The sequence below is a fragment of the Taurulus bubalis genome, assembly GCF_910589615.1.
Source record: "Taurulus bubalis genome assembly, chromosome: 4".
In the NCBI taxonomy this organism is placed as follows: domain Eukaryota; kingdom Metazoa; phylum Chordata; class Actinopteri; order Perciformes; family Cottidae; genus Taurulus; species Taurulus bubalis.
Window position 1 is genome coordinate 8359749 of NC_136592.1, and position 25361 is coordinate 8385109.

Consider the following 25361-nt stretch of genomic DNA (forward strand, 5'->3'; position numbering starts at 1 on the left):
ATAGATCCCAAGTTCCCAGGTCTGTGACCCACACTGAATATTTGCCACCACGATACGTAAGTACACATATGATTTACTTTCACTCAGGTTTTTCTATTTTATGCTACTTCATAATTCAACTCCACTGCATGACAGAGGGAAATATTATACTATTTACTCCTCTGCATTTATTTGATTACTTAAGTTACAAGTTATGTTTCAGATTAAGAGTGTAAAAAAATACACGAACAGCCTCTAAAATATGATGCATCGTAATAATATAACTGCTTTACTCTATGTGAAGCAGTCAAATAAATCCAGATTTAAAATGCTGCAAACGCATAAATATTTAAATAATAGATAAAACAGATACGACACCATGAAAGGACTCACTGTGTGGAAAGAGTACTTTTCCTTTTGATACCTGAAGTGCATCGATGCTGAAAATAAGTGTACTTAGGTAAAACGTTTGACAGCAGGACTTCTTTTAGTGTTTATACTTTTTATTAAGTAAAATATCTCAGTTCTTCTCGCACCACTTGTGATATGGTGCACAATGTGTTCACTTCACAAACACAAATGTGTTAAATATAACACATAATATAAATAAAACGACACACAACTCTTTTTAATTACATTTATTAAAGTTGCATAATACAAAACATCACATGCATTTGCCTGTTGAGCTAAAGCCTCCCTTTTAATTCATTGTTTTAAAATAAATCTTAAGACTTAATACAGCAAAGGAATCAGAAAACATCTTTGCACACAGAAGCAGCCAATCAGTTCAGTGAGAATGACGAGTCGCATATAACTGGCCCAGATTTGCAATAGGAGAAAAGGCAAAAGGTACACAATATCTGATATGGACCACAAACTTTTAAAGTAAATATATAATCCAATCAAGAGTATGAAAAATATAACTTTGTCTGTTAAATCAATTAAAATCTTTACAAAACAATATACTACAGATAAGAAATTGATATTGTTTAATGACCTACTTAACAACTTTTGTACATTTGTTTAAATAAAAAAAAGAAACTTTGGAAAAACTTGGTGCTTGACTTCTTCATGAGGAGGTAGCTTCTCACCTCCTTGTTTGATGACTTTCACATACCAAATTGTACCTTGTACTCAAAGTTATGACTTATATGTATGAGCCATAACAAATTCAGCTTCACAATAGCCAGGCCAGAAATGCAGTTAATATTGAGATTACTGAATGAAGTAAAGTTATACTAAATTGTTGCTATTGAGCAGGTGTATATACAGATATATAGACACATTTCCCCTTGGGGATGAATAAAGTATATATCTATCTATCTATATCAGGACAAAGCTGTTTGCAAAGGCACTGAGATGCACAGCAATGTCAAAACAGTTCATACATGTTTACTTAGGGCAGAAAGAACTGTCTCATTATTAGTTTGTACAGTTTGAACAGTATACTGCTTTGACTTCGAGCTGCAGCGGGTGACACCCAAACACACACATTTCAAATACTTTTTCAAAGAAATTCGCCAGAAGTAGATTTGTGATTAGTGTGTACATACACAATTGACTGACAATTATGATTCAATAACTATAGTGGAAGCAAGATTCCAAACTGACGCTTTAATCTTCAAAGCTCAATAAAAACTGCCTATTTCTGGCATGGCTAGTGGAAGTAGGACTGCAGGGTACCGCGGCGGCGGATGTCGGTTGTCCAGCAGTGGAAGCCACCACCCAGGGAGTTGGCGTGGCGTATATTCACCTTTATGGTCTTGATGCCTGCAACAAAAACACAGTCATGCCTCTAATACAGAGTATTTAATACAGATGAAAGGGAAGATCAGAAAGTCCGTTGAAACAAATCTTAAATGCTGCAAAAATAAGATGGAATAACTTCCATTTAGGAACTCACCGAGGCTCTCGAACATTTTTTGAATTGTGCTCTCGTTGGCGTCAACCATAACACGCTTCTCCCCCAACATCAGGACGTTCATGGACAGCCATTTGGAGGACATCCACAGTGGGTGGTCTACATAGAAAGGGAGAGGGAAGGTACATGTTTTACGAAACAACTGGAAACGTTTTCCTTCTGGAGGAGGAGATGACTTTTAGTACTCACCATCAGGAATCAGAGGTGTCGGAGGTTTCACAACAGTCCAACCAGCCTTCTGGAACATGTCGATCTGAGGAAGATCGACAAAGAGTAGTGAGCGTGGGGCACACAAAGTTAAAGCATTTGTCCACAAGAGGGCAGCACAGGACACTTTGAGAGGTGAAAGGCAGCCTTTCCTGTCCTGCAGTACCTGGCGACATGGGCGATCAGGGTTCGACAGCACCAGTCCTGGCCCGATGATGTTAAAAGTGGCATCAATGTGCATGGGGTTAGGGTCCTTGAATGAGATGATGTGGATGTTGTAGTCTGGAGCCAGATGGCGGCGCATCCACTCAATTCCCATGTAATTTGTAACCTGCAAAGAAAAAAATAAAGAAAAAACAGTTTAAGCTTTATATTCTTAAACTTGTACGTACCTGTATTAGTTTTGAGTGGATAAATGGTAAATTGGTGTTCACACGCACACAGCGACAGCTGTATGTCTATCTGGAGTTTAGCTCAAGCAAATCATTGCTTTATCTAATCGTTCATTCTGCATGTTGCATGTCGCTCTGCACGTGACTGCCACGAACACGTCGACACTATAGACGTCAGTACTTGTACCTGGGGTGCTTCTAAGAAAAGCCCCCCTCCAAATCGGACGGCAGACGTGCTCACAAGTGTGACAGCCTTCATACCTGACTCCTCTGGACAAAAAGGTCCCTCCCAGCTCGGATGAAGTCGGCAGCATCGAAGCAGGGCTCGTGCTCTGTGGTCACAAACTTCCCCTCGGCAGCCAGCTTGTGTCTGTCCTCCACTGTGCGGATGGGGTAGTCCTGAAAGCCCACGCAGTTAGGATTTACACTCAATTGATCAGTGTGTGGCCTACAGAGATCTGTGGCGATAAGAAGAACCTAAACAATGTGTTTCAGTGCAGGTTGAACTTTACGTTGGAGTTAAAGAACGTTATCCCCTCAAAAAGCATTAGTCCTTAGTCCTGCACAGTCCACTCTTCAAACGTGTAGCATGTGCTGTCCTAATCTCTCAAGATAAGGCCTCACCTGATCATACAACTCATCGGCCATAGTGGGTTTAGGAGCAGTGGTCCATTTTGCACCATTTCTAAAGTACTCCTTGATCAAAGGTCTGTAAGCTCTGTACTCAAAGAAGCGAGCCCTCCAGGCCATTGGAGCCTCGATGATCTCATTCCCCACAACCATGAGGATGTCTCTGGGCATGGCAGCATACATGCCTGCAACAGATTCAATACACGATACACCATTAGCTTACATCAAATATTCTATCAAATACAATTTAAGCGCTGTTATCACACAGAACGATAAGAGACCAGCAGGGGTTAGAAGTATTCTGATCATTTACTGAAGTAAAAGTAGTGTTACATTATGGTAAAAGTCTTAGTATTATCAGATACATGTACTCAAAAGTACTCATTAGCTAAAATAGGCCTTTTCACTGTTATATCATGATAATATTGGGCAATTATTATTGATGCATTAACCTAATGCATTAGGTAAACAGTACTTTGATCTTGTTGCTGCATGGTTGAGGAGGTAGTTTTATACTTTTGTGTGGTTTATTCAATAAAAAAATACATATTTAATCAACTGATCTTATATCTTGTATCCCAAATAATATAATAATTAAAGTGAATAGTAACTGTGGTTGGGAAAAACATGAGCTGGAGAAGTAAGGACAATATTTCCCTCTGAACTGTGGTGGAATAGAAGAATAAAGTAGCAGTAAATGGAAATAATCAAGTAAAGTAGCGTTAAAATGGTACTACTTGTGTCTTCATGGATTACTGACTTTGAGCTTTGAACTACTTCTTTACACACACATTTTTGAATGTGTAATGAAAACATGTTTAAAAGGCTAATCAGTGAGTGATGCCCCTGCTTCGTCTCGTTCTTTACCTGACGACGTGAAGTCTGGAGTTTTGTATTCATTGGACCAGGTGAGGGGCTCGGGCCTCCTCACAGTGACGCCCTCGTGACGGAGAATATTGCACATTTCCTCAATCTCAGCAACAGCTTTTTTCAAGTGGTCCGCAGGAAAAGATTGGCCCCCATACTGCTGGTAGAAGGGCCAATACTTATCATATGTGTTAGCCTGTTGAGAGGTTCACAAAACAACAACGCAGAGTTAACCTCACCGTGCACACATTAGTAGCTCTTTACCTGCACAGCAGTGTGATCTGGGTCACAGAGGTCATCTTGAAATAATGGCTTACTTTCACTTCCACGGTGAAGGGAGGCACACAGGCGTTTTCGGCGCGACCCACGATCACCTCCTCAAGAGGGTCCCATTCATTGTAGCTGCATACAGGGCACTCCTGCTGCACAGGCTCAGTAACATGGTCAGCAGCATGACGCGGCTGTGCAGCTGCTGCACTGGAAGTGCTCTGGAAGGCCCTCTGTGCCCATCCAGTCACCGCCCGGCCAAACTGAGGAGGGGAGAAAATGAAGCATAAGTTGTTGTTGTTGTTGTTGTTGTTATGTTCTGCAGCACACAAAAAGCCCCTCAGTTTTGTAAAATTACGGATTTTTTGTGTGACCTTTTCAGATAGAATACATGACACATTAATACAATCTATATATTAGTTGAAAACCATTGCTGTTTGCTTGTTTGCTTGTTTTATTTTAGCTCCAGATATGACGGTAAATTACATGATAGAGTCTGGTAATTGACGTGGCGGGCAGCTCTCACACAAAGTCTTATTCAAACACAGTAAAACAATAGAGGCTGATAAGTAACACAGATATCTGCTTTAAAATGGGTGATTTCTTTGGTGCTAAAGTTCACGTATCAATAAGAAGCCGCTATCTACAGAGAGTCCTCTGCTGACTCTAGTTCAGCTCCAGTGTCACTGAGTGTGGGAGCGCATCTGTGGCAAACAGCTGTTCACTGTCACTCAGGGACCAGGGACAAAAAAAACTTTCTCAGCAGTTAGAAACAAATCAATCTTTTGACTAAGGTCTCTTTGAGATAATCTGTGAGTTTGTCTTCTTCTTCTTCTTCTCTAAATTGAATTTTCAGCTGAAATGCTCAATCACACACACACACCCACACGCAACAACAAAAGTAAATAAATTAATGAAAATGATCCCAAGTTAAAGAAGCAGCTCAGATCCAGAGTAGAGTGAAGAAAATAACATTTTCTTTATTCACTGATATGTGCTTAAATTTTTTTTTTTTAATCTAATATTTTTGGAAGAAAAAAATAGAAGAAGGCATGAAAGCACCACAATACCAACCATGGCTCCGATCAGATGGGCAGCCTCGGCCCCCCTGCTACCTCCTCTCAGACACCTGACTCGCAGCATTGTCCAACGTAATAGTGAGTGTGTCAAGTGAAATCAGACGGCAGCGCAGGATCCACTTCCCAGTTTGCTCATGAATGAAGACGCCTCAGCGCAAAGCCAACTTTATAGTGCTGCGTCTGCGCGCCTCTGAGACTATTGGTCGCTCTCAAGCTGCGGGGCAACGTGACGTTAGAAAAAGCATTTCTGAAACTCAATCCCTGACGCCAGCAAATTCTTATCAACTGGGCTACTAGCCTCTCAAAAAGTTTCCAAGGTCTGAAAATGTATCAAGAAATATTTGCATTGTGCAGAACATTTGCTTTGTCTTCCTTCAAAATAGCGACTTGAGCAGTGTTATTTCTGCTGAAGAACTTAAAGCAACAGTGAAAGACTATTAAAACACGTTGTCATTGCAAACAAATTATTATTGGAATGGAATGCACCTTGTTTGCTACTGCATAAAAAGGCTGAACACATACATTGAATAATTGAATTTATTCAGTATTTAATTTAATTGACTTTAAATCTACAAGTCTAAGAGTAATGCATTTGTTCCCAATCTTCTTCTATTAATGTTTCCTATGTTGATTACAAAAAGGCAACAGGTAAAATGTATAGGACAATAAGCACATTTAATAAATCTCCTCAATAACTGGCTTTACTGTCTGTGAGTGTTCATCATGCTTCCCTCCACTGGGATGTAATAACATCAACAGTACAACAATGGCATTACATTGTTCTGGAACATTAGAATGAGCACACTGGGAGTCGAAGCACAGTGAAGGGTGAGAAAGGAGTAGACATAATCAAAGAAATAGATTGCCCAGTGCAGGCTGTCACCACATGCTCTGCTGGACTGTGCTCACAAGAGTTTCACAACCCAAAGACCTCATTGACCCCTGATATCCCGCACTCTGGAAAAATATATATCTCTGGCTGATGCCCTAGGTCCAGCGGTTATGCACCGAGGATGCCTTCAGCTCCATAGCATCAATTACCAGTCCAATGGTCACAAAGAGAACTTGTTGAGCCTATGAAAGCTGTATTAATCAATGTAATACATGCACGGCTGATATGAGTTCAGGGAGTTACTGCTTCAGTGCAATAAATAGGCATACAGATACAGATACAGATACAAAACTGGCCATTAAACTGCAACCTGCCGTTTTGCACGTTCATGTTTTAAAATGATTCAACAAACAAGATACAATGTGTTATTTTGTGATGTATAAAGGCAGATTGTCAAACCTTTAAACAGAATAAGGGCTGCTGTTTCCAATCTTTTTCTGTGGACACAAAATGTGTCTGAGGATTAAACTTCATATATATGATTGTCATTGTGTGTGTGTGTGTGTGTGTGTGTGTGTGGGGGGGGGGGGGGGGGGGGGGGCTACTCATGCATATACAGTCAGTCATCTGTACATTATGTGATGAGGTATTTACTTGAGAATGTCCATGTTTTGCCACTCCTACTCTACTACAAGTCAGCGGCAAAAATACTACTACTTCTACTACTATTACTACTACTAATACTTTCCTCCACTGTAATTATTTGACAGCTTGAGTTACGAGTCTGATTGATTCCACATCAAATAAAACACGACAAATATAAAATGCTTCACATTGTTGTGGATGAACCCAGTGGTTTCCCAATCGTGGTTCCCACCCTTGTGACGTTTCAGACGTCGGGGAGTTGTTGCATATTTGTGTAGCGGAATCTGACTGTTGTTACTTTATTTGTCTCGTGACCTCAGGACGGAGCCCGACCAATGCCTGCTAACACACCGCGCTGCAGGAAATACAAAAGGGCCCATTTACCATCTATGTAGTTAAGTTTAAACCTTTCTGAACAATTTCCCTTTTAATCATTTATATTCGGGATTATTCACATATTTGGCCTTTTCCATGAGCTGAACCTACTTTTTGAGAAAATGCCCCGCCCTACTGAACACAATCCTTATTGGCACAACACTCCCCATTTTGCAGCCCGGAGCTGCACTGTAGTTTTTTGCTTTCTTTTTTTTTTAGTTGTTTTTGTTTTTACAGAACCCGTGTCTCTGCAAGGCAGAAAACATGCTGGTTTATTTGATTTCCGCCGTTTTAGCAACCCTTCTCCTCATACCGATCGCACTCAGGACTCTGTCCCCGTATCTGTGGATGGATGTGCTGTATTTCAGGGATCTGCTGCGTATTTTAGTGAAGTTTGTGTCGAGGCGAAGGAGGAGACCTCTCTTCTTTGTGTTGGACCGCTTCTTGGAGCAGACCGCCGCGCATCCAGACAAGACCTTCGTTGTGTTTGAAAATGAAAGCTACTCGTACACGTACACGGATAAACGGAGCGACAAGACAGCCAACGCGCTGCAGTCTCACCCCGGGTATCGGGCCGGCGACACCGTGGCGCTCTTCATGGGGAATGAGCCCGCCTTCATGTTTACCTGGCTGGCCCTGGCTAAACTGGGCTCCCCCGTGGCTCTTCTCAATCACAACATCCGCACCAAGTCTCTGCTGCACTGCTTTAGCTGCTGCAAGGCGAAGGTGTTGATCGCGGCCGCAGGTACGCGTCTGCGCACGTGTGCACCTTTGCACATCTGCAAAATGAGCAAACCTTTCCTGGAAGTTAAGGCAGCGAGGCCTGCTCTTTGAGCCATGCATTCAGATGGGATGTTCATACTTTAAACCACTGTGAAACTAAATCATATGGTTTGTGGTTGCAGCTATTGTGACCTCAGTCCTGCCTTAAAGGCTCAAGCAGTTAAAAAAAAAAAAAATAAGTTAGAGGTTTGGCTGGTTATGATAATATCCATCCTTGTCTAACTGTACTTTGTATCTGTATACTGTTCCAACTCTTTGCCTTACATCATGTATTGTGTGTATTATGTGTTGTCCTTTCTGTGGACTCCAAAGGTAAAAAAAGATCAGCCAAGGCGTCGGCTGATGGGGATCCATAGTTAATATAGAATAAACAATCTGAATGTAAAATCATTTTATATCCGACTGAAGTTTAGATTTTTAAGCCTCGGAAAAATATAGATTTTTTTTTGTTCCTGGAACAACTTTCCACTGATTCAGGGGAAGCAAACTTCCCCACATTGTCCTCGTCTCCAGAACTAATCCCCAAAGTTCTGCATTATCTGTCTACTAACCTGCCATTGACCTGGTTATGACTCTCCCGTGTGTCCCTTTCCAGAGCTCAAGGAAGCGGTGGAGGATGTGCTGCCCTCACTGAAGGAGCAGGGCGTCACCGTCCTCCTGATGACCAAACACTGCGACACACCTGGGATCGAGAGCTTCTCCGATAAAGTGGACGAGGCTTCAGACGCTTCGGTCCCTCGCTCCCTCAGATCACACATCACATTCAAAAGTCCCGCGGTTTACATTTACACCTCTGGAACTACAGGTATGGTTTGCTTTCGGTCTTGTGTGATTCTCAAGACGACGTGTCGGTTCTTCTGTTGTCAAGCTTTGTGTGTGTGTGTGTGTGTGTGTGTGTGTGTGTTGTATTCCAGGTCTCCCGAAGGCGGCTGTGGTCACTCAGAACCGCCTCTTAACCGCTCTGGCGGTTTTATCTTCTAACGGTGTCACGTCCAGTGATGTCATCTACCTGAACCTGCCTCTGTACCACACCGCTGGATTCATTATAGGCTTTATCGGCGCCATTGAGACAGGTGAGACGAGCTAAAACCAAATACGACTGTGTGAAGCTCCTTTCAGACGAATGAATGCTCACTTTACTGAGCTGACATGGAGTTTTTAGGTTGTTTTATACATTTCAGGCTTGGTAAGATCACTGCATGAAAACTCCATAGTTATTTGATCTCAGGCCAAACTGCAGCAAATAGTACAATTCTGCACCAAAGGCTTTGCCACACTTTAGATTCTGTCTTCAAGTTTACCAAGTTGAACACAATGGGTACCAACTTCAAGTCAGTGATTTTTATTTAATTCAATCTGAGGTCAACACAGGTCACAGGTGTAACTTCTTTACAAAGCAAAGAAAACTTAAAATGGTTCAAGTCTTAAACCAAACAAAAGCTCTCACTAAAAGACGTTGTACAATGGCCGTCGTAGGAAATCTAAGAAGAGAAGCGATGGAAGATGTATGGCTGATCCAGGTCCAGATTATCGTCATACATTATTGACACTTTGGTGTCTTAAGGAAACCATGGGTCTCTACTTCTTAAGCTAATTCAACCATTTTTAAATGCCATTTGATTAGGTGAAAAATGCGTCGTCACAAAGCTGACAACAAGGCGGTTCATCTTCGCTCTTGAAAAGTTTACGTTTGGAGATGTATGGTTTTCGCAGGACAACCCTGATAAGTAACGTACAATGATTTATTATTTTGACAAGGATTTGATCCCTCACTGGCCCTCATAGGATTCTCACACACAACCCTAATATGAGGCCGCAGTGCTGCTAAATTGTAAGCCGAATGGAACTCGTTTCCACACTTCACAAGAAGTGATGCCCCTGATCCTCCTCCTCCCGCTGGTTTTTCTGTCCTTGTGGGAAACTAAAAGAAAGAGTCCTTTGTCGCTGGGAACGGGTAATCTGAACAGAGCCGGGTCAACCACAACCAGATTACCTCTACTTTCTAGCTGCTTCTTTCTAAATAGGCGAAAGTTCACATCCCTACTATGTGTCCAGAGTTCCACACATGTTGGGAGATATCCAACATCGCTGCAGAACAATCACCGTTCTGTTGCGCACTACATGCTGCTAAATTACATACAGTGTAATGTTGTTGCCATGAGTGTTTGGGAAATCTTCAAGCAAACACAATGCCGAACATGCTGAAATGAAAGCCATGAAAATGTATCTGAATCTTTTGTCATCACATTTCTATGCCGTTTAGCTCATAATCAAATGTTCTGTTTTGCTGTCTTATTGTGAAGGGTCAACTATCATTCTGAAGAGGAAGTTCTCTGCCTCTCAGTTTTGGGACGACTGCAGGAAATACAGTGTGACCGTTGTGCAGTACATAGGAGAGGTGATGCGTTACCTCTGTAGTACACCGAAGGTAAATTCATTATTGTTATTTTCGCTTTTTACTTTGTCGTGACATTTTTACAGACGGGTGACGGATAGACCGACAAAAGTTTAAGGAAATATACAGGGATTAACACAAAGCGTATGAAATATGATTTAAATATAGTTCAGGTTATTTGTTGTTTTTGTTAGTGAGGGTATTGCCTGTGTTTGTGTGCATGCATGAAAGTGTGTTGTATAAGTGTGCAATTTGTTCATACATAAATAACTGGGACCAGAGGAATCTGCAGGCATGTTTTAGGAGGAGGAGAGAAATACATAAATGTAAATAATCTTCATAATAACTATGAAAAACTAAATAAATAATAATATTAGTAAAGATAATTAAGTGAATAAGTCAATAATAGTAAGTGTCCACTCAATTTTAATCTGCAACTATTTTAAGTTGCCCTTTAGTTTTTTTTATGCCCGTTTTATGTCTCTAAGTATAAGTTATTCCATGTTGATCCCACTTGGTTTTCTTTGTTGAAAAGCCTCTGGAGCAGTGTCTTGATCATGTGACCGTTAAAACACTCATCTGAAACCTAAACCATTGGCATTCCTTTAGGGCTGGCAGGAGGTAAAGGTCTCCCTCCCTCTTAACCAGGGGCCAATAGAAAAGGCCTTCAGGAATATATTTGTGGGATAGAATGTACAATTTAAGAGACAATTAGTCAGACAAGAAAGGGCAGTTTTAGTCATCCCTGGTTGTGACGGAGCCGTCATGATGTCATAATTAAAATGTGCCGGATGTCTCATATTCAATATATCGTATGCTGACGGATTGATAATATTGTCCCAGCCACATTTTTGTATTACCTTTTGATCTCTTTAAATGTCTTTTGAAGGCCAGTTTTTCTATGACTAGAGTGATTGCAATGCAAACAAGCTCACATAAGATCTTTGTCATGCGCTGTAGAACCAGCCTCCTCTCTTAGTGTCAAACTGCTTTCGTAGAGGCAGCTGCTGAGGACTGTAAACCGGCTGCAGCAAGCTGCCATTGAGACGCATCCAGTCAGAGATAACTTTCCAAATCAGTACATTCCCACTGCACAGCACAGCTGGCTTACCAAAATAGAAATCGTTAAATCTCAAATATCGTGTTCCAGCCTTCTGCGTCATTAACTGTATGGGTTTGAAACCCATGAAACTCTATGGATACATGTTAATATCAATCAATATGCTAATATGATAAGCTGATATTTTTAAAGTAGCATTGCCTACTTTTCACATCACTCAAAGATGTACGTATCTGCTGTGTTTCGGGGAACTGTACACATTCTGCCTACATGTATGGCCATTCAGAGTATCTCATTGCATCACATGAAGTTCAGTCTCAATTTACCGTGTGACCTCGTTCGAGTCGGAGGAGGTGCCTGTCTGTATCTGGTCACCACTAGGAATAGATGCTGGCCTTAATTTAGGAAGACCATATCAAGTGACTTGGCAACCCGATTACTCTGGACTAGTCGACTTTAGGGCCACATTTAAAGTATTTCTTCTATAGTATATGTTCTTTGTTTTTAGAGAACATGTTATTTTTAAGACCCTCAGAAGTATTTTTGCTCGGGTGAACTGGTTTTTCAATTACAAATGATCACATATAGACAGGGATTAGCCACTTGATCAGAGAGGATCCTAATTAAAAGGATAATTAGGTGAATGATGTCTGTATTATGAAGCTCGGGATTCACATATGTGTGTTTCAGGTTTCAACTTTTCACCCTTTTGCCAAAAATTTGAACCCAAAGTAGGTCATGTGCAAGTCATGTAGATCAACATGTCAAGTTGTTTTGGGCCTATAGGTCCGTATTGCTCGGTGCCCATGCCTCGCTTTTACACTGTGACTCCTGGAATCTAAGAGACAACTGTATCACTGTAAAACTATTACAGTTTCTTCATGTTAAAATCAACATTTTTAAGCTGATATTTAAGAAGAAAAATCGTCCTGGGTGGTCGGCTCTCTGTCACCTTTTCACCCCAGATGAGTTTACACCCCTGGCGTGCATTCTCACACTTTATAAACACCTTTTAAAAAGTGCTGACAGGTGTTTTTTGGCCCCATCCCACTATTTCTTCTATGTTTGATACGATTTGTACAGTCAGTCAATTCCAGCACTTTGACTATGATTAACTATCAAATCATGTATTTTTGTAATATTTGCAAAATGCTTGATCTATCAATTTTCTATTTTTATGTGACGATACAGAAAGAAAATGACAAGGAACATAAAGTAAGACTGGCCATTGGCAACGGGGTCCGAGCAGAGATATGGAAAGAGTTTCTCAATCGCTTTGGGAACATTCAGGTCCGAGAGTTTTACGCCTCCACAGAGGGAAATGTGGGATTCATCAACTACGTAGGGAAAATTGGAGCTATTGGACGAGTTAACTTTTTTCATCAGGTAAGAATAGAAAAATATATAATGTATGTTTCTGTCAACATTCTTCCTGCTATCAATTACAGCAAATCAATTAATATATATGTAAAAGTAGTAATATTAGTATTTTTGTTGGAATCACACATTTGCCATATATTAGAATGTCATGTCTGTCAATAGTATTCAACTGTTGGTGTAAAGATGCATTTTGCCCATGAAGCAACTCTAATGTCTTTACTTCTTTACTCCTGTAGATGCTGTTTCCCTTCACTCTTGTTAAGTATGACACAGAGCGAGATGAACCGATTCGAGATGCTAGCGGCCTCTGTGTGGAGTCGCCCAAAGGTGAAGGAACTTGATGTATATGTTTATGCTTATTGCATGCACCATGATCTGGATGTTGTAGGCTGCAGGGGTTATTTACCAAACAAATTAGGGCGGTGGAAGATAGGGAAAGTATTCCATTGACAATGGCAGTAAAAGACATACGTCTTGTCTTTTTACTGAAGGTGTGACTGGACTGCTGGTGTCGAAGATCACAGACATCGCTCCTTTTGTCGGCTACGCTCAGAACGAGGAGCAAACGGAGAGGAAAAGACTTCGTAATGTTCTCAAGAAGGGAGATCTTTACTTCAACAGTGGAGACCTAATGAGGATGGATAACGACAACTTCATTTACTTTCAGGATCGCGTAGGTGACACATTCAGGTACAGAACTTATGTACCCAGTGATTTAAATGTCGGGTTCATCTCTTCACTCGTTCATTTACCTGCAGGGCCGAGATCAATTCTGCAACTTTTTGTATACATTTAAACAAAAGATGATACTAATGATTAAATGAAAAAATGCAATCCATTATTATTTATATATGATTTATTTGTAGAAATTACAAAACAAGACTTAATATACAATAGACCTCACAAATAAGGAGTGAACGGATAGCATATCAGACAGCTAGATGGTGAGGGTACACATTACAGCCCCCCTCCCCTCGACGCCCTTTCCCAAAACAAATATACAACAGGGCAATTTGATACACAAACAGAAAAGAAAATTATAAAAGCAACCAAAACACAAAATCAACAACTGGCTGTTAAATGCTTGCAGTGGCAAATAATATTGTAAAAACATATGCTTATTCTTACTATCCCACCTTCTCTGACCTTCAACTCTCTCACTCACGTCCACTCACACACATGCATATCCACTTGCATTAATTGAGCAATGTAAAGACGATAAATATGGAAACAAAAAACATATGCATAACAATAACTAATACAAAAACATAGAAATAATAAAAAATAGTAGTGCTGCATGCTGCTAATATGTGCTACCAACAAGGCTAGTTAAAACGGGGCACTGGTGCGTTGTTGGGGCGAATCAATCAATGGTGGCGATATCTAGTTGGGTAGACCTGGCATGCTCTAAGAAGGGTTCACAGACCTTACAGAACTTAGTAGAGGTGCCTCGTAAAGAGTACTTCATTTTTTCTAGTGTCATAAAACGAAGGGCATCTCTAAGCCATTGAGAGTGGGAGAGGGGGGGGAGTTCTTCCAATGTAGCAAGATAACACGCCTCGCTAAAAGTGACAGATAGGCCACAAGTTCACAGAAGTAAGATGGTAGTGAGTTCCCAGAAGGTAGGACACCAAACAGGGCAACTAATGGTGAGGGACAGATATTGGTAGAAGTGACGGCTGAGACACCCTGACTTTAGGACTGGCCGGTCCTAAATGGCATCGGTCACAGCGTGAGTCTGCACCTGGGAATATACGAGCCAGTTTACTCTTGGACCAATGAACCCTGTGCACTACTTTACACTGTAAGATTCCATGCCGGGCACAGACAGAGGATGAGTGGACCCATTTCAAAGCGTTCTCCCACACTGCAGAGTCCATCTCTATATTAAGATCAGCCGACCATGCAGTCTGCACGGCATCAGAGGTTGAGGATTGGTGTTCAAGAAGAGTGTAGTAAATCCTTGATATGGTACCTTTCCGGTAAGGGTTAATTTTGAGGATGGTGTCTATAAGCGTGGGATACGGTATGGTGGGAAAATTGGGAAAGCGGTTACGTACAAAATCTCTTATCTGCAAATACACAATCCATTATTAATACAACTATCTTTCTATCCAAAACTGGAGAATTGTATGAAATCTTGCATGTTATGCACCAGGCTCCTTTAAAACGACTTGGCACACTTGAGTAGTGTTTTCTAAATTTTACTTTTAATAAACCAAATCAAAACTGATCAAAGTTGCAACTTGTTTGTTCAACAGGTGGAAAGGTGAGAATGTGGCCACGAACGAGGTGTCTGACATCCTGACGCTCAGTGACTGTCTCAAAGAGGCCAACGTTTATGGAGTCCAAGTGCCAGGTGGCGGTCATTTCCTCACATACATACTCACTCCTCACTTCCAAATGGCAGAACATTTGAAGAGAGACATCGATTTGTTCATGAATTGGTAAAGAAATGCTTTGTCCGTTTCAATTTTGTTTGCCACTGCAGGACATGAGGGGCGCATCGGGATGGCAGCTGTCACTGTGAATGACGGGGCCCAGTTTGATGGAAGTAGAATATATAACCATGTGGTTAACCACCTGCCTTCATATGCCCGACCTCGCTTCATAAGAATACAGGTACGTTCATTTCATATGCACTTTATCTCATTTGACTTTTGGAAGAAACTGTACATTCAAATAAAACATTTTTTAAATATTTGAAAAACAAACATTGTTCTGTTGTTTAAAAAAAAGAAAGAAGGATTGTGATGAAATGTTTACATCACTTGTCAATTTTGGACGATGCATTTTTCTAACAGTGTCTGCAGCATGTGAAGGGAAGCAGTAGTGATATCGTGATACTGTACTTGAGTATTTTGTGCGTGTCGTCTGTCTAGAATGCAGTGGAGGTGACGGGGACCTTCAAGCAGATGAAAGTGAAGTTAGTGGAGGAGAGTTTTGATCCAGGACGTATCCAGGACCCTCTTTACATCCTCGACGATAAAGAGAAGAGTTACATCGCGCTGACAGCTCGGGTCTACAGCTCCATCGTATCAGGAAACATCAAACTATGAGTCGGAGCTTCGTGTTCACAAACTGGGCTTTCAGGCCAGCTGCATTCATACTTTTGACTGAACAAATCCTTTTTACTAATACTCATATTATTTGAGTGTAGTAAAATGATATGGAAAGATAAAATGGCTTTAGATGGGAGATGCTGCTTTTGCTTTATTCCGTCTAATATTGGTGTTGAAGCGTTGCTTTATGTATCGATAAAAAGATGTAGTGTTTAATGAGATGCTTCCCGAGAACAAAGTTTATTAAGACTGCGGCTATTGGACTTCCTCTCAGGTAGCATCGGATGTACTAACAGAATACTTTGCTTTGGAAAGACATGAGTATGGAATGGTTTAAGAGTTACCAAATACATGTCCAACAGGACCTACAGATTTTATGTTTTGCTGCCAATATCTGGCAATATAAATTGCTTTCCTTAAAATTAAAGAAATTCTTACGAAACAACCAGGACTAGTTTTTTAATGTGCATATCTGCTCAGATTTTCCAAAAATATCAGGAAGGACAGATGTGCAAAAACCACAAGGTGGAGACAAATGCACATGCGACCAGAGACTCTTCTTCTCAGTGTAGTCGGGATGTCCACTGATATACTCTCCCCTACATCAACAACAATGACACCCATATAAGCATTAAGATTTCGACAGACGCATGTGGACAAGGGTGTCTACGTATCTGTCTGCCATGTATGCTTTTGTGTTTAATATTTCCCGATATTTATAGTGTATCTGTACAGCTCTTCAAAACCGTGAGAATTGAAAAATAAAGTTGCAGATTTTCTTTCAGGGGGACAAAGTCCTGCTGCGAGTAAATCGGTCACATCCCAGTTAAAATGTAACGTGGCATAACATACTTTACCTCTCACATGCACACAATTTACTTTGACCGCCTGCTCACGTCTAGTAATTTTCACTGTCTCAGCAATCCTGATTGAGGAAAATGTGTTTTATTCTTTTATGATCAGGTTGTTGCATAAGATGGAGATATTCACAGGACGTTGATCTTTGAACTCAATAAAGGTCAACAAGCTTTTTTTACTTCTTTTTTTTCCTGCCTTGGTGTCACAAAAAGAAAATGCTTTTAGGCTGTTGGTCCTATACTGATGTTTGCCATCCTCCTATCATCTGTGTCTAAATTAGACACATTTCCTAATCATGATGAAGGATTGTTGGAGCCCCTTCTTGGTGCCACAACGGGTCAGTAGCGGGCATAATGGAATGGAATGGAGTGCAGCGCTGCCAGAGTGTCCTGCATGGGGTGGGAGTTGTGGTTTATCGTGGACGAGAGCTTAGCCATTAACAAATCCTGTGCAGGGACCCGCTTGTCCTAATTGTTTATTATTATGATACAAAGATGTAATGGGATTGCAAGCAAGGAGAAGCACTACAAAAGAAAAAAAGGCTAAAGCATAAAAGCATTCACACAGAAAGCTGACTTCATTATTGCTAGCAGCTGCAGAATTGACCTTGAGTGACATTCCTCCTCCGGGGGAGTAGCAAAGTTCAAGAGGCGTACACTGAATTGGTCTCGTTATATTCAGCTTTTGTGTGCTGTTGAAAGTGGAACCTTTCAGGACTCAAATTCCAGCCCGGACTGAGACTTTTCTTCTGATTAACAATGATTGCATATATTCTATATACCGCTCTAGCAGGTTTGGCAATTTTGCCATTACTGCTTTTCTTCAGAAACCCTTATTTTTTTCACGATTTACGTTACACGATTACTGCAATTAAAATTGGTATAAGCTTGAGAAAATTCCAGAAGCAGAAACCCTTTTACAGTATTTTGGATCGTTTTCTGGAGCACGCGGCGAGGCAGCCGCATAAGAAGTTCCTACTTTTCGAGGAAAGCTCGTACACTTACAGCCAAGTGGATAAAGAAAGCAACAAAGTGGCCAGAGCTCTGTCCACGCATGCCGACCTGAAGGAGGGAGACACGGTGGCCCTCTTCCTGGGCAACGAGCCTCAGTTTGTGTGGATCTGGCTCGCTCTGGCCAAGCTGGGATGCATCGCTTCTTTACTGAACTACAACATCAGATCCAAATCTTTGCTGCACTGCTTCTCCTGCTGTGAGGCCAAGGTTCTAGTCGCTGCTGCTGGTAAGTTGGGGAAATACGACTGAGTTTATCCTCTGTGTGATGCATTAGGAGTATATGGTGACTGGTATCTTCAAGTCATTATTGTCACATATTCTGCATTTAAATTTCAGATACCATCCCATGTGTTCAACTGACAGGGGTCTTTTCAATAAATTACGTTGTCCTCTTTTTTATATAAACAGTATCCTGCTGTGAACACGTTCTTTGGATGGCGTTAAAAATACTCATGTTGATATTTAGGCCAAAAATGTAAGAATTGCTTTTAACATGCAAGCAATCTGAATATGGAGCCCTGACATTTAAAAACACATGTGACCACTTTTACAGTTTAAAAATCGGTTATCTTTGTAATGGACACACTGTTTCTAAATGACCTCAAACCGAAAGAACTGGCTGGGGTTTGATCTTAAGAGGCTTAATCCCATGATTCTCCACATCTGTTTTGATTGTTTTCACGTTGTATTGTCACTGCACGGACCTCCATGAGGCCTTCACTTTATCTCTTTTGTCTCTCAGAATTGCGAGACGCTGTCGAGGAGGTGCTGCCCACCTTGAGGCAGCAGGGAGTCCGTGTGTTTATCCTCAGCGAGGACCCCAATGTGGAGGGCATTGAAAGCCTCTCTGATCAAATTCGGCAGGCCTCTGACCAGCCTCTGTCACCTCAGCTGAGGGCCAACATTACCATTAAAACTCCTGCGGTGTACATCTACACCTCAGGAACCACAGGTAATCTGACGGAACAGTGTGTCCTTCTATCTGCGTTGCTATTTATAGTGTGGAGGCCTTGAGCTGCAGAACTAGGACCGTAAAAACTAAGCTTTGTCTGTTTTCCTTTAGGGCTTCCCAAGGCCGCTATAATGAACTTTGAGAGGATATGGGCGGGATCTTTTTTACAGACTATTGCTACCGTACGCTCCGATGATATCATCTACGTGTACCTGCCTCTTTACCACACTGCTGGCTTCCTGATGGGACTTTGTGGAGGCATAGAAAAAGGTAGTTCGGGGCATCATACAACTACAACACAACTCTGATCAGTTTATTAAAGGTTAAACTAACAGGTAAATGACCTCAAATCACAGTTTGGCCCTGGTTACCATGAGTTGTATTTCAAAGTCCAAACACTTACTGAGCTCTCAGTTTGAGGTTTTGTGTTGCTGAAATCTGTGCTTCTTCATTTCAGGCCTCACTCTCGTTTTAAAACGTAAATTCTCTGCCTCCCACTTCTGGAATGACTGTAGAAAGTACAACGTGACTGTTATTCAGTACATAGGCGAGATTATGCGCTACCTCTGCAACACACCAAGGGTAATAACACACGTGTTTATATATCTTTTTAAGCATTATTGATTGTTGAATTCATGCACAGCTGTATTAGTTCTCATGACATTTGCTTGGGCAGCAGTCAGACACACTGCTTTGTATTTCAAACGAAAGGTCACATGATGTTGTGTTTATTATCCTGGTCTCACCTCTCCTTCACTTTATTGCAGAGAGACAATGACAAAGATCATAAAGTCCGATTGGCTTTCGGGAACGGGATAAGGGCCGACGTCTGGGCTGATTTCCTGCAGAGATTTGGGGACATTCATATCTGTGAATGCTACGGAGCAACAGAAGGAAATGTTGGTTTTGTCAACTACTGTGGCAAAGTTGGAGCTATTGGCAAAGAGCATTTTTTCCACAAAGTAAGAGTTCCCGTGTACAAATAAGTTGTTTTTGTTGGAGTGTAACAGTTAACACCATGGGATAACCTAGCTGGCTGGATGTTTTTGTCCATCATTTACAAGTTAGCTTTATTACAATTGAAATATTTGATGTATAACAAAACAAGATTCTTTATGTGACAAAAGATTATTTCCCACGATTTATTCTGAAACTGTGTTTCAGATGGCATATAAGTATGCCCTCATAAGGTACGACACAGAGAAAGAGGAGCCAGTCAAAGACTCCAGAGGATTTTGCATTGAAGTCCCCAGAGGTGAGCCCGTCTCCTCCAAAACTAAAGCCCCCTCTTGACCCTCTGCCAAATCCCGTGCTCACTGCTTTCACCCACAGGAGAGACCGGTTTGTTGGTGGCAAAAATTGGAGAGAGAACACCTTTCAGCGGCTACCTCAAGAACGCTCAGCAGACCGAGAGGAAGAAGGTGAGAGATGTGTTTGTGAAAGGAGACCTCTACTTTAACAGTGGCGACCTTTTAAAGATAGACAACGAGGGATTTGTCTTCTTCCAAGACCGCATTGGAGACACTTTCAGGTGAGTGGATGAAACGCACCTAACGAGTCCACATCTAGAAACAGTGGTTGGATAGCAATGTCAAAGTCTGAACTCTAACTTTGTAGATGAATGCTTTAATAACTGAGGCTACTTTTGACTTTTAAAGTAATTTATTTGCAAAATAACTACACGATAATGATTTCATCACAGAAAAACTGAATTCAAGGTGTAGGACACTACATTACATTTGACTTTATTCAATGCCTTGAACTTACAATAGCAGAATCTTGATTTAACTATTATTTCTGCAAAATGAAAACATGCTTTTCGCTGACTATGTTTGGATGTAAATCATAACAAACTGTTAACATTGCAGCTCAGTCAGGCACCTGCCTTTTTTTTGTCATCCAATACAGGTGGAAGGGAGAAAATGTGGCAACCACAGAGGTTGCAGATCATTTGCTCATGGTGGACTGTGTTGAGGAGGCTAATGTCTACGGTGTAAAAGTGCCAGGTAATAATCACATTGCTAGAAATCAGCCACCACCTTAAACAGATCTCCAGGTATCCCGCCAGCGGGCTCGGAGAGCCGGACCCTTTGGACAGAGAGATGCTTTATTAGATAGTCCTGTATTATCTTATCTCCCAGATCAAAGGTGATAATTTAAGATGCACAAAGGGCATACCCATTAGATTGCATTGTGAAAGAAATAGCACATTTTACTAATAGCCTTTCATCTGACCACTATATTTGTTTGAGTCTCACACCCGCCCATCATCATCCTCTTGTACTTTAACCTTGGGCCGATTAGGTCACGAGGGCAGAATAGGAATGGCAACACTGAAGATCAAAGAAAACATGGACTTTGACGGCAAAGCTGCGTATCAGCACGTCAAGAACTCCCTCCCCAGCTACGCACGGCCACGCTTCATTCGCATACAGGTGAACAAAGTCTTGCCGATTCACATCACAGCACATTCATCTTTCTTTTTTTAATGTAACTAAAAACGTCAAACATGATACAACCCATTCATGTTGCTCTGGCAGGACGTAATGGTGGTAACTGGGACGTTTAAGCAAATGAAGGTCAAGCTGGCAGAGGAGGGCTTCAATCCCGGCGTCATCAGCGACCCTTTGTTCTACCTGGAGGAAAACAAGAGCTACATACCCATGACTCAGGAGATATTCAGCTCCATCGCAGAGGGAAGAACCAGGCTCTGAATGAGTTCAGTGTTTATTATTAGATTGTCAGTCTCAAAGTATACATTTGATTTAAATGACACAAGATGCCAAATAAAGATTAACGGCCCGCACATTGAAAATGTATTTACAACACATTTCATGAGCTAATTGTGGGGAATATTGTGTACTGAAATATTTCAAAGGATATCATTTCTTTTAAATAAAAAAAACCCAACACAGCTGTCCCATTAAATCAATTATCATACTGTAGAAGTATGAACTACTACTGCACACTGCTTCAGGGTTATTCCAGGAGCTTAGGAGCTGTGGCCGTTTCCAGGGGAGGAGGAGAGGGAGCTGCGTTAGCTCCAGGGGAAGAACACATACAGTTTATTCTGCAGGTGGAGGACAAGTGTTTCTGAGTTGCCTGTGAAACCTTCACAGGGCAGCACAGCTGGTGCCGGCCACACTGCATCAACTGGTTGCAGAAACTGGGAACGCTGTAGAACTTTGTCAGCTTCTTCATGTCTTGTTTACCCAGACGATTTGAAGGCATCTCTCTGATCTTGCACACGGGACCGGATCCTGCCATTGATGGCGTGTTTGGGTGTGCGCCTGCAGCATCTTTCAGACTAGGCCTTGTTTCAAAGGCATAGCCAGACGGACCGATGTAAGGCAAAGGCTCACTGCTGCAGCTAAGAGATCGCATCGCTCTCCTAGGTCGATTCCAAGCCTTGTCGATCCACAGCTCCACTTCAGCCTTGTCCAGCCTGGAGGCCGCATCCTCTCTCTCCTCAGACCTGGTGTCTGAGTCGCCCTCTTGGTTTTCTTGTTTCACCTCACCTTTGCCTGATTTTGGTTGGTCTGCGTTATTCAGAGCCTGTGTCTCAGCCAGAAGAGCGGAAGCGGTTTTGGAGATGATGCCCCAGTCCTTAAGGATGTCCTCCGCGGTGCTGAACTGCGAGGTCACCGTGAACCGGATGATGCGCTTTGTGTGAATGTCTGCAGGAATGAGGTACATGGTGCCTGACCGGGTCAGTCTCCTCAGCAGCTCCTGGGTCAAATCATTTCCTCCCTAAAAATAAAACAAAAAAGGACATAAAATCTTCATAAACGTCGCTGAGCCAAAAATGAAAAGCTTCCAATCTGAACGTTTTAGCACTTTCAGACATTGAGTCAAGGTTTCAGCTCTTATCAATGATCTCTGCGTTTGCTCTGACCTTAACCTGTTTGGTAAAAGTTATTCAGTAACTCAACTTTGATCAAGGTTTCTCAACAATGGTTAGTTATTCAGTGTTAGTTATATGTTGCTGTGTACAGTGTGTGCCACGTACTTTCAGACAGAACACCACCAGTCCAAGGTGCCTCTCAGCAGGAACCTCAAAATGTGGGTCACTCTTTATGTGAGACTCCAAGAGCTTTGCCATCTCAATCCCCTAAAAAAAAAATATATATATATATATATATATACATATATACATATATATATATATATATATATATATATATATATATATATATATATATATATATATATATATGTATATGTAAATTATGAGACATGAAAACAAATCAATTACGTTGGCTGTCATGGAGTTCCCTGATAACCTTCTACTTAAATCCTTTGCATGAAGCGAACTGAGTGTCACTTACATGTCTGATATGAGCCTGGAGGTTTTTCAGCCCAAAGGAACGCATAACAAACCAGAGCTTGAGAGAACGGAAGCGCCGGCTGAGGGGAATTTGCCAATGCTGAACGACAGAAAAAAAAACAGTTTAATTGCATGAAATGATTCACAGTGATAATTGATCCTTGAAGACGTGACTTTATGGTACCATGAAGTCTGTGGCTGCCTGTGAGTTTTCATGCCTGAGGTAAACAGGATCAACAGTGAACGTCTGTTGGAGCTTAAATTGATCCTTAACCCTGAGAAAACAAAGTAAAACCATATTGCCAACCAACAAGCTTCATCGACAGTGTTGATGTCTATAGAGGTGAGATCGGCCTTCACACTTCTTACTCACCAGAAAGCTGTGCAGTCAAAATGGACCATCATCCACTTTGAGGGGTTGAAAACAAAAGAGTGAGCAAATTCAATGCCATCCAGGGACCAGCGGAGCTCAGGACAGAAGTAGGCTGAGCCAGCGTACGCAGCATCGACGTGGAGCCACAGTCCCTCTTCTGCACCTGGGAAAAAGATTTGAATACAAGTACGGTAATTCTCTGAATGCAAGCAATGTTTTGACATTACAGGCAGCGTTTCAACAGACATCTTTGGGAGTGAATTTAAAGACGTACAGACTGGTCCCAGTTCAGACAGATTGTCAAAGGCACACACTCCTGTAGTTCCCAAAGTTGCACACAGCTGAACAGGGGAGGGAAAAAAGTGTCACCAATTTGACATTTAATGTTTGTATTTTGCTGTAAATTTAAATTTTTGTAAAATAAATTAATAAAGCATTCTGTTAGTTGTTCATGTTTCATCCCTACAAATCGGGCCATATTGTACAATTCAATCTTAATAATAACACTTACTTTTTATATTTTTTACTATTGTTTCTATAACCAATACATTTATGTAAATAGTATTCTGTTACAAGCATTCAACATCTCATTTAAATAATCACATTAGTGTCAGCAGCAAAAAAACAAACAACAATACAAAGACATGATCTGAAAAGACAATGCAATTCGTAGAAAATCACTCCGATATCTTACTGTACTTTAAAAATAGTTCCCAGTCACACAAAAAAACAGGTTTAAAAACGTCAGTGTCAGATACCGACCATGAAAGGGACCAGTCCCCCCCTCCTGTCTTCTTGTATGGCTTCTTTTAAAGCGTCTCCTCTCAGAGACAACCGCTCATCGGTGGGCAGAAACCTGATCTTCACCAGAGAGATCAGACCCGCCTTCTCAACCGAGGAATGAGCCTGTGGAAAGCACATCAGATCAAATTCTCAGTTGAATTCATCTGATTGACAGGAAGCCACTGTAGAAGAAGTGGTGACACTGACCTGATCTGAAGCGTAGGCCACCAGTCTTGAATTTAGGACCGAGTCGTCCACGTCCTGGTCGAGCTCAGGCCGCAGCTGCAACATTTTGTCTTTCCTGGCTGCCAGCAGAGCAACCAGTGTGCTCTCACTGACTGTGCTCTAACACAGAGAGTACGGGAGAAACCAACGGTGATCACAAACTGCAAAGCTTTGGGTTTTAAAATAGACAGATCAAGGTTGTCGCAAACCTGCAGTATGCCTCCACCTCTGCTGTCTGGATGGTGATGCAGGAAGAAGGAGGGGAGCTCCAGCGCTTTACACAGCCAGTCCATCACATTCATTTCCAATTCTGTACACGCTGGGCTGGAGGCCTGTTCAAAACCAGCACAGACAATATCGTTTAACAGGATGTGACCTCAACGTTGTGATGTTGCGTGGCTTGTCCTCTTACCCAGGTGAATCCAACACAGTTGATGGCATCGGCGAGCATGTCTCCGAGCATCGACGGCCACGAAGTCAGACTGGGGTAGTAGGCGTGCATATGAGGGCTCTGCCAGTGAACCACCTGGGGGATGAAAAGAGGACATACTCGCTTCCTTGCTGTAGTTTCAAATCTCCGATGTGATCATGGATGACGTTAAGAACTCACCCCCGGCATGATGACTGTCTCGATGTCCTTAAAGATACTGTCCCAGTCCTCAGGCTCTGTAGGTGCAGTGTCAGGGAGGAGCTCCCTCATGTAACCTGGCTTCACGTCTGGAATCACCCTCCTCTCCCTGATGGAGCCCAGGTACTGTGTGATGTAGTCCACCAGCTCCTTACCTGAGCAGTAACAGACACTGTAACAGCTGGAACGGTATTCCTACTTCCCATTTATTGTGTCCATTCTTTACTAATCATTCATTTCAGTGAAATATAACAACACAGACAAAATGAGTCAATGCAGTAAAATGGAAGCTACCGTTACCTCTGCGATTGTATTCCTCAGCCTGCAT

General features: G+C 41.7%; 4 protein-coding genes across 4 annotated transcripts; 2 read left to right on the plus strand and 2 right to left on the minus strand.

Annotated features, from left to right (window-relative positions):
• Positions 1 to 602: 602 nt before the first annotated feature.
• On the minus strand, positions 603 to 5468 carry LOC306736012 (glycine amidinotransferase, mitochondrial). Its single transcript, XM_079217592.1, has 9 exons — positions 5338 to 5468; positions 4314 to 4526; positions 3997 to 4192; positions 3124 to 3314; positions 2761 to 2898; positions 2274 to 2438; positions 2090 to 2153; positions 1883 to 1999; positions 603 to 1749 (listed from the first exon to the last, which is right to left on the minus strand). The coding sequence occupies exons 1-9, from the start codon at positions 5404 to 5406 to the stop codon at positions 1637 to 1639; spliced, it is 1266 nt and encodes a 421-aa protein (XP_079073718.1). The 5' UTR covers positions 5407 to 5468; the 3' UTR covers positions 603 to 1636.
• Positions 5469 to 7458: 1990 nt separating this feature from the next.
• LOC306735248 (long-chain fatty acid transport protein 2-like) lies at positions 7459 to 16789 on the plus strand (the record flags this gene model as incomplete). Its single annotated transcript, XM_079216701.1, has 10 exons — positions 7459 to 7939; positions 8573 to 8782; positions 8892 to 9050; positions 10281 to 10405; positions 12624 to 12818; positions 13049 to 13139; positions 13304 to 13502; positions 15074 to 15171; positions 15304 to 15434; positions 15695 to 16789. The coding sequence occupies 10 exons, from the start codon at positions 7459 to 7461 to the stop codon at positions 15869 to 15871; spliced, it is 1866 nt and encodes a 621-aa protein (XP_079072827.1). The 3' UTR covers positions 15872 to 16789.
• Positions 16790 to 17490: 701 nt separating this feature from the next.
• Positions 17491 to 21411, plus strand: LOC306735452 (long-chain fatty acid transport protein 2-like; the record flags this gene model as incomplete). Its single annotated transcript, XM_079216921.1, has 10 exons — positions 17491 to 17971; positions 18488 to 18697; positions 18809 to 18967; positions 19155 to 19279; positions 19465 to 19659; positions 19862 to 19952; positions 20030 to 20228; positions 20606 to 20703; positions 21002 to 21132; positions 21238 to 21411. The coding sequence occupies 10 exons, from the start codon at positions 17491 to 17493 to the stop codon at positions 21409 to 21411; spliced, it is 1863 nt and encodes a 620-aa protein (XP_079073047.1).
• Positions 21412 to 21676: 265 nt separating this feature from the next.
• On the minus strand, positions 21677 to 25361 carry hdc (histidine decarboxylase; the record flags this gene model as incomplete). The annotated part of the gene is made up of 12 exons (XM_079217497.1): positions 21677 to 22447; positions 22707 to 22808; positions 23026 to 23124; positions 23209 to 23299; positions 23398 to 23560; positions 23672 to 23738; positions 24160 to 24303; positions 24388 to 24525; positions 24615 to 24737; positions 24818 to 24931; positions 25016 to 25188; positions 25334 to 25361. 12 exons carry the CDS (start codon positions 25359 to 25361, stop codon positions 21677 to 21679), a joined length of 2013 nt encoding a protein of 670 aa, XP_079073623.1.

What these genes read in the sequence shown, in the direction of transcription:
- LOC306736012 (XM_079217592.1), bottom strand. Translation starts at nt 5,406, where the DNA reads ATGCTGCGAGTCAGGTGTCTGAGAGGAGGTAGCAGGGGGGCCGAGGCT. An exon ending in CCGATGAGTTGTATGATCAG is followed by an intron (nt 2,899 to 3,123) that starts GTGAGGCCTTAT and finishes GTGGGCTTTCAG; the next exon opens with GACTACCCCATCCGCACAGT. An exon ending in AAAAATGTTCGAGAGCCTCG is followed by an intron (nt 1,750 to 1,882) that starts GTGAGTTCCTAA and finishes TTTTTGTTGCAG; the next exon opens with GCATCAAGACCATAAAGGTG.